A 20,382-nucleotide genomic window follows, 5' to 3' on the forward strand; every position below is an offset into this window, starting at 1 on the left:
AAAAATGCTTTTAACGGTCTATCAAAATTACTAATAATTAAAAAAACACTCTCTCTTCTCCTCTTTACAGTATGTTTGATATGTGGCTGTACATCAGACACTGTTATCAGTGCAGCTTCCCTTTACTTCTGGTGCCTCCTCATGTCTCATGATATGTTATGAAATCCTTCCATTTCATGTTAGTTATACTGACTTCATACATCATTTCTCTCTGACTTCACTCTTCATTTTAAACCGTCACAGGTTTCTGTTTCCATTTGGGCTTTGATATAAATTATGAAAACTTCACAGGAACTACAGTTTTTAATGGCAGTCATATTTTCAAAAAACATGACACTCTTGGCTTGTGGTATGCATGAAACTTGAAATCAGCAAAAATGGCCTTTGGCTGTAAATAATGAACAGAATTTCAATGGTTCAAGACAGTTTCATTTAGTTCACAGGAGCCACTGCATCACACACTGCACAGAGGGCAGCTGGTTGGTGTTTGACCTTGTGTTTTTTTCTCTTGATTCACGTGACCATAATCCCTGAGCTGTTTGTGTCAGTGCCCTGATGAAGCGCACGCTGCACACCTGGCACTGTGATTATGACAACTCTGCAATTTAAATGAGATGTTGTTTCCGCCTCAGATTTTCTTTTCTGATGTTTTTCTGTTTCAGACATGCCTCACATTTGCATTTGGCATTAGGATTTCCTGTCACTTGAGTTCATTTTTAGTTTCCCAAGCTGCTTTCATGTTAAGAGATAAAAATCACCCATACTGATGTTGAAAAATTACGTTTTGGAGTACACTCACTGTGATTAAAATGTTTAGTCTTAAAGGAACTGTTCAACGAAAAATGAAAATTCATTGGTAGACACTTATTGGAGAGGAGTCAATAGTTAGCAACCAAGCTAACAAGCGTGCTAACTGCCAGTAACACTCACCAGCTCAGAGAGCTTTTCTCCCTCCTATGAATGAAATGACTACAATCCTGAGAATAAAATGTGTGAACAGCTCAACACACAGAAAATAAAAAGAAGCTCAGTGACGCAGAGTTGTGACAAGTTAAATCAGGACCTAAAGCGCATGCATGTTTAATAGTTGTGCTTAAAGGAAGAAAACACACAAATATAAACCTATGCACATATTTCATACACAGAAATGCACACTGATGTTCAGATGTGAACTGAGCATGGGCTGAGTTTGAAAGCTCAGGGGAATATCTGATCAGATCTTGTATACAGTATTTATAAATGAAATGCACTCACAGCTGCCTGTGGCTATGACAGTCCTAACTCTGGGAACCCACATTAAAATGATGTAAGAGCAGCACTGGCCGTATAGCAGATGTGAAGTATTTCGATAGACCTTTCACTGCAGGATCAAAGTAGTGATTTCTTTTGCACAAAGTTCAAATACACATGTTTGTTTGCAGAAATGCTCTCAGGCCCAGGCGCTCACACAGGAAATGGGTGTGACGCTGGGTTGTTCAACTGAAACACACACACACACACACGCACACACTCAATCTCCTTCTGCTGGTTTCCTCTAGTCTCTGTGTGTTTGTTCAGGACAAAAGAAAGAAGATTGAGACTATTACATTTTCATTATCCCACCTAGTGTCCTTCACCTTTGGTTGCTAGGTAGCGGCTGAAATCATATTGAAAATAGAACCGTAATTGCTGCGATGTGAACAGAGTGTGTGAGTGTGAGTGTGAGTGTGTGTGAGTGTGTGTGATTGTGTGCAGCCAGTCACTGCTCTGACATGTCTCATTGGTTACGTTGGTTTGTGGAGGGGGTTGCATAACTGCTGTCTTGGCCAGTGCAGGGCTCGTCTGACAGAGCCACTGTTTGACTGCCTGCTCCAGAGCCTTCTGGAGACATTTCTGCTGCTGCTTTAGAAGGATGCTCCAGCACACACACACACACACACACACACACACACACACACACACACACACACACACACACACACACACACACACGTTTCCATCCCTTTTGGGGACATTACACACAGTAGACTTGCATTCATTTCCTGGAGATTTTTCCTAACCATAACCACTTGCCTTACCCTAACATTTACCTAAACCTAACCCCAACCCCATCCTCAAGTCCAAGTCTTCCCCCTAAAATTTAATGACTTACATTATTGGACACACACACACACACACACACACACACACACACACACACACACACACACACCGTAATTGCAGACTTCTACATTCATCATACATGGCCCACATGCACACATGTATTGCTTAAATTTATAATATCGAGATAAACCACTATCTCAGTTTAATTTCCTTTCATGTCCTTTCATTATTTAAAATGAGCTTTCTCTTCTACCTCTGCCTCCTCCTCTTTATTCTTCTCCTCCTGCTCCTGGTGAACTTACCCCCCCGCCCCCCCAGTCTGAAAGATTCATCAAGCCATTTACTAAACATCTCCTTTTCAGAAGCGTACAGGGCCGCTATCCAACGGTCTCCTCTCCCTCCCTCCCTCCTCATCTTTGTTTTCATGTCTCCTTCCCACAGTGAGAGCAGGAATAGAGCAGTGGGATGTCAGCCTTGAATATTTTTTTCTTTTTGTTTGTGGAAGCTGATTGGGTCTCTGTGTTTTTGAGATACCTACCTGACCCCCTCTCTACTCCTGCTTCTCTCACTCTCACTTCTTATTTTCCTCCACTTTTGTCCCTCCATTCATTTATTTTTTCCCTATAAGGCTTGGCTCGGGTTTCTCCACCAATTTCCCCTACCAGCTGTCTCTGCTTCGCTCTCATCTCCCCTCTTTTCTGTCCCTGCTTGTCTTTTCCTTTTAACTCCCAGCCTTCTCCTTTCTTAATCTCTGTCACTCTGTCCTCTTCCTCTCCCTCCTCCTTTCTTTTTTTCTTCTGTCACTTCTCCCACTTTCTCTCCCTCCTCTTGATCTCAGTTCCAGCTTAATCTCTCCTCTCTCTCTGTCTCTCTGTCTCTCTCTTTCTCTTTCTGTCCCTGAGAGTGTGTGGTATTTGTCTGTTTGTCTTTATTGGTGTCTGTGTGTGTGTGTGTGTGTGTGTGGTGTTTGTCTGTTTGTGTGTGCACATTTGTAGATATCAGCCGAGTCAGAGGCCCACCAGAGAAGCTGCAAAGCTTTAAGCTGTTACATAACAAATGTCCTCTTGACTTGGAAGTGTGTCATTGCTTTGGATAAGGGCCCCTTGTGGCCACTGCCTTAAGACCTCTCCAGGCCTCCCTTGATAGCACTAATGCTCAGATGGAGGGATAAAGTAGGAGAAAAGAAGGGTGGGGATAAAGGGCAAACAATGGTGAGGAATTAGAGAGATGGAAAAGGGCAAGGAATGAGGACAGAGAGAAAGGAGAGGTGAGCAACATGGACGAGTACGTACAAGTCTGACATAAAGCAGAGGTGAGGAGGTGTAGCACTTAGAGGGTCAGAGGGGACAATCACTGGTGGGATTCAGGAGGAGGAACGAGAAGTGGAAGACAGGGAAATGGAGCATCTCAGACGGACAGAGATAAAAGGCAGGGGAAAAGAAGGCAGATGGAGTAACTGGGTAATTGTCTAGACATGAAGGAGAGGTTGCTGTGCTGTCTGTCTGGGTGGGTTTCTTTGTCCTCTGGTGTCACAATAGTTTAATTTATTTGCAGTGTGTTGCAGAAGGCAGTGCAAGAGAGAGAACCAAATGTCACAGGCTCCTGGATTGTAGCAGAAACAATAGACATGCATATTTACCCCCTTTCAGACTTGCACCTCTTTATGCAAATAAAATGGCAATCCAACATGTTGAGCTCATCACTTTAATGTAAAAGTCATGATGGCAATCTTACAAGGTTGCACCTAGATAAGTTTCCATGTCACTTTAATTATGGCTGCACTGAATGCAGTCAGATTTAAGTAAAGACTGCAGGAGCACAATATAAAACATGCCTAGAGATTAAAACCTGTGCCTCGTTCTTCCATGTTCAACTCTTATGCACATAGAAGGTAAAACCAGTTCAATAAACTGTGAAACACCATGAAAGAGCCAATTATGGTTGTAAAGATTCTTCTCTCATAGATCAGTCTATAAAAACTATTCTTCCCCGTTCGGTGCAGACAGTGCAACAACAATCATACTAACCACAGTAATTATCGAACATGTCTGAAAGTTCAGTCTCACATCACAGCACAAAGACAGTGTAAACTACTGTTTTAGCCACAACATGTCTAAAGGGGCTGGAATTTTGGTTTAAAATGTAAAAACAAAGATTATCAACGGAGTGTAAAGAAACAATGGTGTTGATGCTACGTCAAAGACATCTGTGAACTGTGTTGCAGAGATATCTACTGAAATTAGCATGTGAACCAGCTAACCCTGGCCCATCAGGTCTTGTGGCTACACTAAATTTAACTACCTTGTAGTTTAGAGAGATGGGAGATGTATGCGACGGGCAAGGTCACTACTTATAAGTAAACAAAATAAATTCAAAATGTCAAGAAAGGAAATGTTTTTACAACACTTTATGCATTTGTTTTTCTCTCTTTTAATGAACTAAGACCAGCCTAATTGCTCATTGTAAAACACACTTCATTAAAACTCTGCATAAACGAAATAAAACTTACCAAAACAGTCCTGGTTTCTCTCCCGTTCCTGCCTGTGTCTTCTCACCCACAGGGTTACAGTCTTAGTCAGAGCCGGTGTAAATCACCTCTGTACTGTATCCCCTGTCTTCAAACTGATCTCAGTGGTTCTTGTAGGCTTTGTTCGGTCCCAGCCTGGTATCCAGCTGTGTTCACTCTCAGGCTGCTATACTGAGCTAAGCTCTGCTGCCCTTGGAGACCCCAGTCCAAGGTCCCCGTATGGGCAAATTCTACAGCCACTGGCTCCATGACTAACTAAGCCACTAATTAGCCAACAGTAGCTACAGCCAAGGATAGCTCGCAAACTGCAGAGGTTGTCATTTCCTTTTCTTACTGAACTGAGACGAGCTGAATTCCCTCGTTAACTCACCGTTAAAGACACTAAATTCAAAGTCGACAGAGAAGGATTAAATTCACCAAAACAGTCTTTGTCTTTTCACAATCACCTGTGTTGGTCAAAATAAATAAGTAAGATGTGAAAATATTACGGCCTGACACGCTGTTTGCAGCTGCTGCTGATGCTCAATTCTCTCTCTGTCCTCTGTTGCTTCATGCCTTTCCTGTCCCTGAAATGTCTTTTCATCTCAGGAGTCATATTCCTGATCAAAGCTGCTGTAAATCACCTCCTTATTCCGTGTCTTCAATCTGGCATCTGTCAGTGTCAGAGGCTGTGTTCAGTCCCAGTCGGGTGTCCAGTCACGCCTAGTTGAGCAGAGTCCCCAGTAATCTGAGGTCGCAGTCCAGGCAAACTCCTGTCAGCTAATGGGGCCACTAGGTCCATGGCTATCAGTTAATTAGCTAACAGCAGCTATTTGCTCTAGCCAAAGAAATCCACAAAGAACAAAGAGTGTATTGAATGGCAGTTGTACGCTACTCTGCTGACTTCAAATTTTGGTTACATCTCATAAATTACACCTTCAATACTACTCCAATAATATTAAAACATGCTTACTACAGTTTGTAACAGATCTTTGGCTGCAGCCATGAGGGAGATCATAAACCTGATCAAACTGTAAACAGTCTAGATTTTATGGGAGGCAGTTTTTCTCTGGACCATCTGCAGCATTAAATAGGTTTAAAGTGATTTGTCAGTCCAGCTGATAAGTAGTGCTAACCTTGGACTAACCTTCTATTTTAAATTGAAAGTTTTAAGAATAGCCCAGCTGTCTCTGGGTCTGATTCCCCACAAAATCAGACCAAATGATTTACAGTATCAGACTTGACGAGCCTATGTTTACATTTTTCTAGACAAAGTTTCTCAGTTAGCCGTACATTAGCCAGTTAAAAGGAAGCAGATGAAGATCTTCCGTTAGATAATTTTTTTGATGTTATATTTTTGGCTGATACTGGGGCGGGATCAGCAAAGAGAAAAAGAATTGAGGTCGTAAGGTGGCCAGGTGGTCGTGCTCATGGGAAATGCATTTCACTTTCTTCATTTTGGGAACACAAAATGAAATTTCCTCGTAGATGCTTTAAATCTGTACAGATTTTGATGCCAAGCTTCCAGTTTATTCACCAATGACTGGTGATTTTTTTTCAATTCTTACTTAACTGTTGCTAAGAGACATTTTTTTTTCTCTCTGCCTTTTTTGTACAGCCTTTTGTTTCTTCATGTACAAAACATTACTTGTTTATATAGATATATTTAGATACATGAGGCTGGCAATGTTGTGTTCCATGTCTGCCATCGCCTTATGCTGTCATGCCCATGCACTAATTTTAAAGCACTGAAGCACGTCCCATCTTTTTTTAACCAGTGGCATTGTTTTTTAGTTGTGTGAGTGTGTGAGAGCGTGTTTGTATGTGTGTAGGGGATCAGGCAAGGTGAAAAGAAAGCCTTGTTGAAATCCATCAGAGATTCTCTTCATTATATGAGGGCAGACGGGCAGAGGGCCAGAGACCTGTTAACGGTGTGTGTGTGTGTGTCTCTCTCTCTCTCTCTCTCTCTCTGTGTGTGTGTGTGTGTGTGTTCAAGCCTGTGGTGAATAGGGCTTTGATTGAAATATCCCCATCAACTCTGCTGTCCTTTACAATCATCTACACAGCATGAGGCCAAAGCTTCAGCAACACCCAAGACACACAAGAATCCAGGTTACTGAGAAGAACCAGGTTGATGCAGGAAAGCAGAGAATTTGAATACATGCATGATATGAAGTGCCCTGGTTAGTATAATATGGAACCCTATAACATTCAATATTAAATAAATAAATCATAGATAATGAAAAAATATTTAGTATGACTTTGACCCCATATTGTAAGAAGTGTGTGTATGTCTGATAAGGTCTAGGTGCTACATAAATATTGTGAAAGTATCAAAAGCTCAATCCACAGGGAAATGCACACGGACCGTATTAGGAAACTGTGCCTTCACACGAGCCGTCAGGACTTCTGTGAGGGTGTGATGTCACACTATACAGTCACCGCCCTCAGCCACACCCCCAGCACAGCTTGTGTTGCAAAAACACCTGCAGAGTTGATGTGGAAACAGAGTGGGAAGTGCCTGATTAGGCCTTTGAGAGCTGACCACTCAGCGCAGACAGGGCTTTTTGGGAGGGGGGCCTCAAAGAGACACTAAAAAGAAGCATTCAGTTGGAGAGCGAATAGAGGTGCTGCAGCAATGGACAGTATGAAACATTATGGACCTGGAAACGAAAATAATGTGGGTCCTCTGAGAAGGCTTACTGTAGATCCTGTCTTGAATTTACTTATTGAAAGGACAGCGCTGTCAGATGTAACAGCTCATATTCAAGGGGGTCGTATGACACTAATGTAAAAAAATAAAATGCATACAAACAAAAACAACATTACATAACATACAGACGCTGCTAATACAAATACAGACAGCTTGCTCACCCTCTCCCACCTACACCCTGCCCTTGGCTGTTGTCCAAGAAAAACTGAATACAATGACCTGCATAATAAATCCATTACATCTGCAGAAGGATGTCTGATTGTAAGCACACACACATTAAAGGCATAAACAGGTTGTTTTAAGATGAGAAAATGAAGATGTCCTGAAGCAGCAGAGAGATAATGAAGTGATGTCAGAGAAAGGGAACAATTGTTCTGGTCTGATGGAGCTTTGTATTGGAATGATGTCTGTATCTCATGGCAGAAAATAACACTACTTTCCATATGCATATTCACACCCACCATGTGAACCATCATGTTGATTCACACATTGTGGATACACACCCTGGCTTCATTACGAACACATTGTTATTCACAGACCACTTGAGTCCGCTTGGTCACTGCAGAGATGTGAAGCTTTATGAAAGGTTACCAGCCTGAATGTTCCAGCTTATTGACCTTTTGTGATTCCTAGCAGTCTGAGTTAATTGTAGTGCATTTGTAATGATTACAGTTGACTCGATTGATTGCAGCAGTTCATTGTTCAGTACAGAATCCATACTGTGCAGGAAGTGACAATACCACGCAGAGTTACTGTGGGAATCAGAGTTATAATACCTTTTATTGGATGATTCAACCAAATACAATCAGTGGGCATGCACTGAAATATCTGCACGCACCCACCCACAGACTCACAGACACTTCCAGTCACGGATATCAATTAATCATTCTGGTTTTGCACGACTCGCTCAAAGTGTTGATCAGATTTTTTTATTCACCACGACTCTTTTTGCTCCTTCACACTGACTCCATTTCTTCCTCGGCACACTCTGTCCATTTTAACTTTCAATGAACGTCATCAGTGCGCAGTGTCTGTGCGCAACTTAGCATAAGAGACAGTAAATCAGGCTTAAAGACTCACACACACGCACACACACTGGATGGACTAGAGGTTCCAGGCATCTTTCGCCTCTTTCAACATACTGTACACAGCTTTACTGACGAGTGTGAGAGTTGGAGGCAAAAGTCAGCTAACGCCATGATTGGGAGTAGCCTTATTTTCCCCTTCAACTGTACAGAAGTGACATTTTACGTTCATCCATTATGGGAAGTGTTTTTCAGAAACAAGTTTTTGAATGTGACAATTGCTGCTTTAGTGTGATGGGGAAGCCAACATCGAGTTAAACCAAAAATGTTTTTTCAGTCACATGTTTAGTGTGTTGAGTGGCAGAAACTAAGGAAGATGCTGAAGCACCTTTGTCTACTGATACTAAATACCTGCCAACACTGTCTTCACCTCTTTGTCCTCCTGTGCTCCTGATTGTTAAATTCACCTGATAATCTCCTGACTTCATATTGATACAAAACAGATGGAGGTTTCTCAGTTTCTGTCTGGGATGTGTGTTGTGGCACCTTGACATTGCTGATCTTAAATAGAACAGAGACATTGTTAATGACATTAATAACATAAATGTGTTGTGACAAAGGTCTTTCACATTTGAGTTTCATGTCTATGGAGCCCCAAAACTGATGAAAGTAGTAAAAGATTATTAGTGTGTATACAGCTGAATACATCAATGCATAATGTTCTTAGTTAATATGAATGGGTTCACAATTAAAATGAAGTTTAAATTCCTGCCATTAGTATGTGCAATGCCCTAAATGCCTCTGTGTGCGTAATTGTGTGTGTGTGTGTGTGTGTTTTGGCACAGTTCTGGGCCGTTGTGCTGACTGTGATACACAGCGGCCCATCCTTTGCTGTGGATTAGTGGCTGTAAGACTATGGATGCGGGCGGCAGCGCAGTAATCTATTGTGGTAATCTTCTGCCAATGTGCTGAGGGATCATTAGCTAGATCATAGGATCAGATTTGGGGCTGGATTTACGCAACTGCCAGGTGCTGGTCTGGTGTGTTCAGCAGACTGTGTGTGAGAGCATTGAGCACAAGGTTAACAAGTTGTATAAACACGTTTGTCAATGGATGGAAACACTGAGGCAGGGAGCAGCACAGTGTAGGGATTGATGAATGAGTGTGAGTTTAGTCACACTTGTAAACGGATTTTCACATTTATGGTCTATTGCCTGGTTCACTGCATTTAAGTGTCTGTGTTACAGCTGCTGAAGGTCACTGTGCAGGACATAGACTGTTGGTATAAAACCTGCCACAGGCATCTGCATCCCTTTTGGTATCTGCATGTTACTGCTTTCAAATTCTCCATCGCTACGGGACACAACAACAGCTACTCGGAGCTAGCAACCTACACGCTGAAAATGGCAAGCTACCCTAACACTAACCTGGTCACTTCACCTCCTCAGCTGTTATTTTTCTATGACGTCATCTCTTGAGTCTTTCCAAAAATCAACCTCCTCATCCTTTTCAAAGCATCCCACACCTGTCCTTTTGTTTTTCTTAACTGCAGTGTTGAGCCTGATGGTCAGACAGCTGAGTCTGCCAAGCCACTTCTCCAGTTTCACAGCCCCTGCTACTGCTGGGCTGTTTACATCCAACATTGACCAACGTCTTTTGTGTTTTCTTGTGAAAAGACCCTGTCGTGATGCCTCACTAATCGTATGGGTCTACTTTAACCATATTTATAGAGTGTAATGACATATTGAAATCCACGTGACAGCCAGTTTCTGCTGTATTGTTTGGCTCTGGCTGTGTACGTGCTGTATAGTTGCTACCTAGTGAAGAGACAGCTGCTGTAAACACTTTGTGTGCTCTCTCAGTCTGTTCAATACAATGACCTATTGTTGTCTAACCATTTATTCTGCTTCTCTGTGTCGCCACTTGTTGCATCTCAGTCCTCTTTTCATCTCCCATCTGTCATCTATTCTTTCATTCAGTTTGCTCCTTTCCACTGTATTTTTTATTTGGGTCAATTTTCAAGTCATTTGCTCTGTTTTGTCTGTTTTTTTTTTCTACCTCCACTTTAGAAATCCTTTCATTTTTAACTCATTGTCTTAATTTGTCTTGTCTGACCTTTCTTGCGTCTCCTCTCTTTTCCTGTCAGCTTTTTTCTCTTCAGCATCTCTCCATCTGTGCTGAGATTTTTCCCTGGCAGCAACTCAGTGATGGAGAGAATGATCACATCTGAGCTACAGAGAGTGTAGAAGTAAAACAAGCCAGAGAGAGGGAGATGAGGCTTAAAGCAGGCTGTGGATTATAACTGATAGATGCCCTTTTAGGCCAAGCAGAGCACTGCATTAAAGGCTTTATGAGGACGTGGCCATAGTTTCCTGGATGGCATCGTGTGTCATGCACTGAGATGTCAAAGTGACAGTGGAAACATTCACATAATGCAGTGCGCACACATGCACACACTGGATTAGTAATGACAGCCACAGCAACGTCAGTGTTCCCAAATGTCCATGCTGCCCCAAAGCATCACTAACATCCATGGCCACCCCCGCCCTGCTCTGTCCACCTAAATACCCGCTGACCTGCTTTCCCTAAGCTCGTCTGTCCAGCCTCCTCGCTGACCAACTTAATAAAAAAGACATTTTGTGGGACAGTTATGTGAACAAAGATAAATAAGCAAACAGCCTTTACTGGAAACTCTGACCTTACTGCCTCCCTGTGTCTGTCAGTGTGCTGGGAGTTGTGGGAATATTGGAATTGGAAATCAATACATGTTTGTGTTGTGAATGGGACAAGGCAACGATTTTCAGCTCACACCCTGTCTCTCTCTGAGGTGTCACTGTTGTGTTTGGCCTATCCTTCGATCCTGTGTGATGAATATTTGGCCATATAATACACCAGACTTTATGTTCACCGTTTGGTTAAAAGTATTCTCAACACAAGGTCCAACTTGTTGCTTTCCAAAGCTGTCAGGCACATCTTGTAGTCTTCCTCAGCAGAGGATCACCACATTTGAACTTAAAGGATAACTACCGTTTTTTACAACCTGGACCTTATTTTTAGCAAAATATATGGTCATTTACTCACCCAAAAAAATTTGGTGTCATTTGAAGTTGTTCGGACGAAATTAGATCCAGTGGAGCGCCGATATATCCATATAATGCGAGTGACGGGGCACCAAAGCGCAGCCTTTATGAGCATTATCTGCCACGAAACTAGTTTATTTCACCAATATTTTGTCATGATACGCTAGTGCTGTTCCCCTCTGAGTCCGGGCTCGTCTGTTGTCAAAATCAGCATCAAAATCTCTATTTTTAAAACACTAAGAAGACTCGACACAACATGAACCTTTGCTCGTAGTATCACCAGGGTCCCTACACATGAACACGAGCATTGAGAACATTGTTTGTGTGCACAGAGTTTACTAAAAAGAAGGCTTAGTTCTAGTTTAATTTAATTTAATATAATTTAAACAAAAAAAAACTAAGCTTTAGGAGCTTTCCACCTTTACTCTCCTCCATGTTACGTCGCACTAGGGGATCGACGCTTCTCGACTGGCAGGACGGTGGTGAGCGGAGCAAGCTACTGCTAGCGTGAGTTGTTCAAAAACCTTCTTTTTAGTAAACTTACTTTTGTCACTTTATTCAAGTTTTATTATGTTTGATTATATCTTGTTTTCAAGAGGGTACCAAAACATGTAACCTACTCACAGAAATATACAAACTAAACTATACACTTTCAAAAGTTGTGCTTTTGCCCCAAACCCAAAAATGAGTATGTAGATAATGCAATATCATAATCTAATTGTGTGTGGCAACACACAAATGCCATGTCAACGAAGCTGATTGAATTGATAAAACAGCCTGCACAGCTCAGAAAGTGCTTCCATTTATAGAAAGTGAAGAAAAGGTGGAGAGGAAGAGGTAGATAAGTAAATGATAAAATCCCTCATAAATTATTTCATGAAAAATATACTTCATAATGTTGGCATGAAAGTTAATTTTTAAGATCCAACTTCATTCTTAGATATTTCTATATCTATTTATTATGTATATAATTTATATAAATATTTGGATCTATATTTTGTATTAATTACCAATATTATAAGTCCAAAATAGTGAACACACATGCAAACATTCTCATCAGGCTCTACTGTGTATAGTGCTAATTAGCTGCTGTTAGCATGCTAACTTTAGCTCAAAGCCTGGTTTAAAATCAGAACTTTTTTTCCTGCTTTGTCAACATTTAATAAAAGCTTTGGATTTATATCACAAAGACAGCATCATTCACTTCAGCAAGTCCCCACTGCTACATGTTTACATTAAATGGTATTGCCCTTTAGTGGTTTGGATGACAGGAGCAAAAATGGAAGCCAGATGATGTTGTTATAGCATGATGAAGTACACTTAGGGAGGAGGTTGGGGTGGGCGGATTGGTTAAGACTTTAACATATGAGACTGCTGTTTGTTTCCTGTTTCCAAGCGTTACTCAACGTGTTTTTTTTTTTAAGCATTACTATGATCATTTGTGAATCGATCATGTGTGTGTTTATCATTGTAACCAAGACGACAAAGGTCCTCTAACATTAACAGAGTAATGATTTCAAGCCACAATACTTTCCTGTAACAAATAGTGTATTTTAACCAGAACCATGACTTTTCCTGAAACCTGACCGAGCTGTAATGAACCACAGCTATGTCACATCACTAAACTGATTTATTTCTCAACGGTTTTCGGAAGGCAAATAATATCATCCTGCTGATAGGACCATCACATCTTCTCCTAAAGAGAATTGTTTTTCACGTCATATCTGTATCCACAGTATGTTTCTCCTGAGGTTCCACACTTACCAGAGTCTCATTGTCTTTCTCATGTGTCTCTGCCTGTTGTGCAAATTCTCACTTACAACCAGTCCCTACCCATTCTGTTAGAGCCTCGGAAAGAGGAAGCAGAGCTGAGGCCTGAAAGGGCTCAAATCACATTTACAGGACTTTGTGAGAACATTTAAAGCCTGAAATCTAGCTCCCTCATTGGATCGTGTGTCACCACAGTGTGCGTTCAGCTGTAACACTGTCACCTTTGCTTCCCGGGAGTAATGAAAGGAGGCCCAACACTCATATAATAAAGTCACACACAGGTTGTGTGCCAGTTTGGATGCAGATTTAATAACATTTCTATCACTGAACAATGTGTGTGTGTGTGTGTGTGTGTGTGTGTGTGTGTGTGTGTGTGTGTGTGTGTGTGTGTGTGTGTGTGTGTGTGTGTGTGTGTGTGTGTGTGTGTGTGTGTGTGTGTGTGTGTGTATGGGCTTTTCAGTGTAGAAGTAAAGTTGTCAGATTTAAGTGCAGGACAGAATGGACCTTGTTTACTCATAGTCTGACAATAGATAAGCTGTGAACAACAGGAGGTTCATCAGGCTGCCGCAGCTTGTTATTAAACTGTGAATCACTGCTTACCTTTGCCGATCACATAGAAGAGACATTAATAATTGATCAGTGTCCGGTATATAACCACAGATTGTTGGTCTTGAGGCTGAGTGAGCCAGTAAAAGGATCCACCGGGAGTCTGGAAACCTGGTTTTCCAGCCCAAGCTCAGGTTGCCCTCAATGCCTTCATGTTCATTATAGATGATGATGTCAGGTTACTGCTCTGTCTGTACGTCTTTCACACAGCTCTTCACACACTTAATACTTCACGCAATATTATGTTTCGCACAAGCTGAAAAGTTTACACAAAGCATACAGTATGACAGATATTCAGGGTATGGGAAACATCTGTCTGTTTGGCTTCATGTGTACAATATAAGACTAAAGATAGCAGCATGATGGGAGAAAAAGGGTTCCTTTTTTTTCATTCAAAAATGACGACACAGCGACATGTTTTTACTATGCGGTTCAATAAAGTGTTCTGGGTATTAGGACACAAAGCTGAAAAATCACAGATGTTCAAAAATCTGGACACATTTTCATCACATATCAGCTCAATCTGTCTGTCTGTGATTGGCAGTGGAGATTTGGCACAACCAGATTCTCTTTGTACTTTAGAGGATGTGGATGTTTCCACTGCATGGTGAGAGAAGAATAGAATTAAAAGATGGAAATAGAAAGTGTGACTAATGGTCATTTTTGTGGCTCGTTTTATCAGCTCAAAAACATTCTTAACATTGTTTTATCAACTTGATGCTTGGATTGCTGAGGCCCTTGATTTTGGATTGTTGACCCCTACAGGAAATGGGGTGGGATTTTAATAGGTCCGTGACTTCTACTTATGTAGTGACCCCAGCTTTAAAACCTGCTTATATAACTTATTTTCACATGCTGTATATCTGTAATTGATGTTGATAGTATTATAGTACATAAATGTTATAGTAGTAGTAGAACGGTAATAGTAGTATTACTTGTACTTGTAGTTAGTAGTAGTAGTAGTAGTAGTAGTAGTACTTGTAGTAATATTATTATGAGTATTATTATTATTCTTAGTGTTGTTATTTTCATTATTGTTTTAAATATTGGGCAGTAGGGTCTGTGAGACCCCAAACAATGAAGAAGTAAAGCCATTGTCCACATATTAGGAAGAGCAAAACATTTCAATATTTGTTATTCTGACAAAATAAAACTTTCAGTGGATTTCTGTGGTTGACTGGTATGCTGTGTTATGTACTGTAGGTGTTTTTCATGGCCTATACTTTATCTTCAGTGTTTTTGCTTCCACGTTCAAGGCCATTTAACTGAAGCATTTTTAGATATTGAAGACAAACAACCTTTACTGCAAATGCACCTTAATCTGTACATACCAAATGAAAGCAGCAGGGGAAAGGACGGCACACAGGAGATGGGCCCACTCTCTGCATTCAGCCCCACATGTAATTACTGCTGTCATTTACTGCTGTCATTTCAGCACGACCATTGCAGCTCATTACAAATCAGTGAAAAGCTATTATCAGGGCCCTCAGTAAAAATCACACGCTGTAGTGCTGATGAAAGTTAACTTAACATCGACATTTGCTCACCGAGCAGAAATGAAGATGCCAATCAATCTGTCATTAGCTGGAGGCAAGAAACAGGGATGTTAGCAGGGTTACAAAGTACTGTACTGTAAAATAAGATATTTACATCTGTCACCTTTGGAACAAAGAAATACCTCCAGATATTCATTATCTTTTGGTAAGGATGAACAGGGCTGCAATGAACAGTTCATTTTAATATCAATAATCAATTTATGTGTCATTTGCCTAAGTGTCTGCAAGGCACTTAAGAGAGAATCGCACAAATATTAGAAGGTGACATGGTAACAGGGGTGGATCATGTACTCTGCTGGATTTACTGCTGTTTGTGAAGGTTCTCCGCCTCTGAGAAGGAGGTGTGGACACAGTGTACATGGGATTTACAAGAGAGAGAAGATTGCAATGAGGAAATAAACATGCATTAGAGGGGAAATAAGTAAGATGTGGAAAGAATTTTATTTATAAAGCATTTTAAAAAGGACTAACGCTATCAACAGAATGTCAAGAAACAACAGTGTTGACGTTTTGTCAAAGACATCTATGTACTAAAGCAGCTGGCCCCGGCCTGTCCTGTCTGTAATACCACTTTGTACCTCAACAGTGACAGTCTGATAGTCCCCATAATTTCTACTGGGAGATGTACCGAACAATACCACCGTACACCTTCTAAATTCAAGCTGGCTCTGATGCCATGTAATGCCTCTCCTGTCTTCATCTGCTGTGTCTTCTCGTCCCTGGAGTCAGAGTCACTGTAAATCACCTCTGTACTATATCCCCTGTCTCAAACTGGCACCCGTGGCTCTCAGAGGCTGTTTTCAGCCCAGTTTGGTGTCCAGCCGTTCTCACTGGTAGTTCAGTCAAGCTGAGCCCCGTTGGCTGATGTAGCAGATAACAGTGACTCTGCTCCCTAGAGTTTTGGAGGTACCTTCGTATTCTGGCCATTTCTTACAAATAACACCTTTGAATATAGGCTTGTATGTTAAAAATTAAGCACTTTGTTAATAAACAGTATCTAATTGCACAGATGCTGTCTGTTTTCATCCAACCTGAATTTGAACTCAATCATAAGTGAACTTTAAGATCACAGCAGGCTGCAACTCAGCATTTCTTTGTTTTGTGAAAAATGTGTTTGTTTGTTTGGCTGCATTTACCTCAGTTCATATCAGCACCACCTGCTGCACTCTACTGCTCTGTCTCTCTCCACCGGTGGCGCTGCCATGGTGTGTATGTTTCTGCTTTGTCTTCATCATGTATGTGTTTAATGCCTCCTTATGTATTGATAATTCAGATTCAGTCCAGGAGCTGACTGCATCAGGTGCTGAATACATATTGTGGCTGCAAACTTAATTAGAAAAATGCTTTCACCATTCACACCAATTTCTTAGTAGATCTTGATGGAAATATATTGATGAAAACTAGCAATTAATCACATGAGAAGCTGGACCCTAAATATTTTTGGCATTTTTACTTAAAAATGACTTTAATTATTAAATGATTATTATGATAATAGTTGGCAGAATAATTTTCTGTCAATTGAATACTTGATTCATTGACTCATCATTTCAGCTCAACAGATGAGCTGTTTGAAGGGAGCAGGACAAAATGATTAGCTGTTTCCTCTTTTACTGTGTGAAACCTCCCTCTTCCTCTGATTAACATTTGAAGCATTTTTAAATGCTACAATTTAAATGTTTTCACACTGTACAGTTTGGAGGAAATACATGTGTTAAGATATATATCAAAACTTCTTGGCCTCATTCTACTAAACCTACGGACAAAAACTCGTCTGCATGCATTCTGAAACCCTTCCTGCAAGCCAGCTCACCATGCAGGCTAAATAAGGATGTGAGCATCTGAAGGACCCTGAGAAAATAAAGCAGTTCGGGCCAAATTTAGAGACTGAGATTACATGGTGGATCAGCTCCTCTGTGCAAAAGAACCCAAAACAAAGTGAAAGAAAAAGCTGTGAAACACTCCTACAAGCCCCCAAAATATCCAAATCCAGTAGTCCATCTCTTGTACATTTAAAGAATGACCCTATGAAAACTGCCAGTGTCAATTTTTACAACTTCTTTCAAAAGCTAAAAGGGATATTTGAATCATACTGTGACTCTGTTTTAAAATATATAACTAGTCATTATTATTTCCTTTAAGAGTGAATCATACCACATGATGCACACATGACCACATGACGCCGCTCTATTAGATATATTACATACTGATAATATAGCTAATATACTATAACCTCATCATCCCAAGGAATCTCATTCGAGTTTTTGATATGGGCATCAGAGTGAATTTGCTCTGCTTTAAAGTTAGAAATCTTTATTGACTTTGGGATGAGAGAAACATTTCAGATTTTTGTTTTAACCTCAAATCTTTATTTCTGTGTATCTTCACAAATTAATATCCCTTATAAATGAGTTTTCAATGCATTCTTTTTCATTTTGAATTGATCATGGTTTTCTTTTATAGGCAGTAGTTTGCACAACCTCCCACCACATACAGTCGGCCACTCTGTACCGCTCCTCACTTCACTGGCTTTCAAATATTGCACCACCTCCATCTATTGGTCTGAAACCACATGACCATTTCTCAAAGTCATTTATGGCCACAGTCTTTAACTGTGAATGCAGCACTGTATTGTATATTGTTTGTTCATGTTTCTCCTCCCTCTGAAATAAACTTCATTAATGTTGTTTGATCCTGATGAAAGACAGAGGCTCAAATCAATTTGTTTGAACAATAAAGTTAAAGGGGCATTCCAGTATTTTAACACTGGACACTATATTTATATGTTTTGGTGTGTAAATGATTCATATTTACCAAAAGTTTTGGAATCGGTCCAGTTGATCACCTCAGCTTGTAGATGCAACACGGCTGCAACGTAATCCTGTGGACCAACTTGAAGTTCTGCCTACTAAAAGTGCTTGTTTCTGCCACTGACAGGCTGAGCTTGTTATTCAGAGTGTCTGACAACATTAGGAAAACGTCTCTAACAGAGATAGACCTTTCTGTAAAATGATAAGATATTTTTTCTTACCACAAACACAAGTATTTTTCAAAGTGAAGTTTCGCTTGCATAATGCAGATGAGGCAACAACTGTAACAGCCCATCTTACAAGATTCAGAGCGAGACTTCTCCTTGAACCAGACATGTGTTTCTGGTTACAAAAACAGTCTTATTAATTAACAATAAGGTCTGTCTCTGTAGAAATTCTTTCAGTAATGATGTCAGACACAGAACACCAACCTCAGCCTGCCAGTGGCAAAACGATACCCTTGTTCTCTGTTGTTTTGGCTGCCAGCTGGGCTGATCTACTAGAGCAATGACAAAACTTTTGCTAAGTATGAATCGTTTACACACTGAAACGTGTAAATTTAAGGCTCAGGTTTGAAAATACCAGAATTCCCCTTTAAAAATAGTTCTCAAAACCACAAATCCGTTCATGATATACCAACAGTCTTTTTTCTTTTTCTTTTTTCAAGATTTTGTACCTACAATATTAATTGTATAACTAGAGGGCAATATCTTTTAGTTACACTACTGATGGAAACCAAAGTGTGTCTGTGTATTTTTAGACTGTTCCATAAGTCTGATTATCTAACTGTTCTTCTTAACCATCCGTCTTTGTCTTTTCCCAGGATCCCTCAGTGCAGAAGGTGGGCGGAGGCAGGAAGAAGACTGTGTCCTTCAGTAGCATGCCCTCTGAGAAGAAGGTAGTTTAGTATCATATATACACATGATAAAAACAGTATGTTATAGCTGGAAATGGATCATAAAGTTGTGTTGTGGTTGGTTTTTTATCCCAGGTGAGCAGTGCAGCAGACTGCTTGGCGTTCATGCAGGGCGGGTGTGAACTGAAGAAGATCCGGCCTAATTCCCGGGTTTACTGTCGTTTCTACACTCTGGACCAGGACCTCAGCTGCTTACGCTGGGAGCCGTCTAAGAAGGATGTAGACAGGGCTCGGCTGGATGTGTCCACCATCCGAGAGGTTCGCACTGGGAGGAGCACAGAGACGTTCCTCCATAACGGTCCTCTGTCTGAACACCTGGCTGAGGAAGCAGCCTTCTCGATCATACATGGGGATGACTACCAGGTATCATATTAATGTTTCATCCTTACAGATCTACAGTGGTTAATCCTACAGTCCTACAACCTGCTAATGTTCCCATTCAGCCAGTGATCTTGATTGTCTTTCCCTCCCTACAGTCTCTGGACTTGGTTGCATTGTCGGCAGATGTGGCCAACATCTGGGTGACGGGCCTCCGCTACTTGTTGGCCCACCCCTCAGTGATTGGGGGTGTTGGAGGAGGTGTTGGAGCAGGAGGAGGGCTGGTTGAAGGTGGGGGTGTGGCAGTAGAGGGCAGCCTAGGAGGCAAGTTGAGGAGTGAGTGGTTGGCAGCGGAGTTCGCACAGGTGGATGAAGATGGCTATGGCATCGTGTCAGAGGATGTGGCAGTCGCCACTATCTGCAAACTGTGTCCGGGTATCAAGGAAGCCAAGGTGAGGGGGAGCATGGCTGGGTCTTCTGAATATGAATAGAGTCATTTACAGCTGCAACCATTGATTAGTTGTCAACTATTAAATTAACTGCCGACTATTTTGTTTATCATTTAACTGGTTTGAAAAATTGTCTGAGTCCAGCTTCTTAGATATGAATGTTTGCTGGTTTCTTTCCTCCTCTATGACAGTTCATTGAATATATTTGGGTTGTGGACAAAACAAGTCATGCTGGGCTTTGGGAAAAACAGATCGACATTTTTCATAATTTTCTGACGTTTTTTCATTAAGTTGTTTGGTCAATGGAATGATGGCTTGATTTACAATGAAAATAATCATTAGTTGCAAATTTCAAATTGTACACCTTTATGTTTATGATCCATGCAGACATATATAATGCACAGGGAACTTGTTTTGCTGGTTGCATTTGAGTGTCAGAAAATTGAGAAAGTGAATATTGGAAAAACATTTATTAGGTGGCCAGAAACAAGACTGCAAGTGAATGATGATCTTCCCCTGAAAATGCTGGATGTGTAAGCAAGCACCTCACTAGT

The 20,382-nt window shown here is 40.9% G+C and overlaps 1 protein-coding gene across 1 annotated transcript in view; it reads left to right on the forward strand.

Moving 5' to 3' along the window:
- Positions 1-20,382, forward strand: part of plcl1 (phospholipase C like 1) — a 104,582-nt gene that overhangs the window by 54,076 nt on the left and 30,124 nt on the right. Inside the window, exons 2-4 of the mRNA XM_084362745.1 lie at positions 18,969-19,043; positions 19,137-19,424; positions 19,538-19,831. Coding sequence (XP_084218871.1) covers positions 18,969-19,043; positions 19,137-19,424; positions 19,538-19,831 — 657 coding nt within the window. The remainder of the gene's footprint in view (positions 1-18,968; positions 19,044-19,136; positions 19,425-19,537; positions 19,832-20,382) is intronic.

Source organism: Pagrus pagrus (assembly GCF_965226575.1).
Source record: "Pagrus pagrus genome assembly, chromosome: 9".
NCBI lineage: Eukaryota > Metazoa > Chordata > Actinopteri > Spariformes > Sparidae > Pagrus > Pagrus pagrus.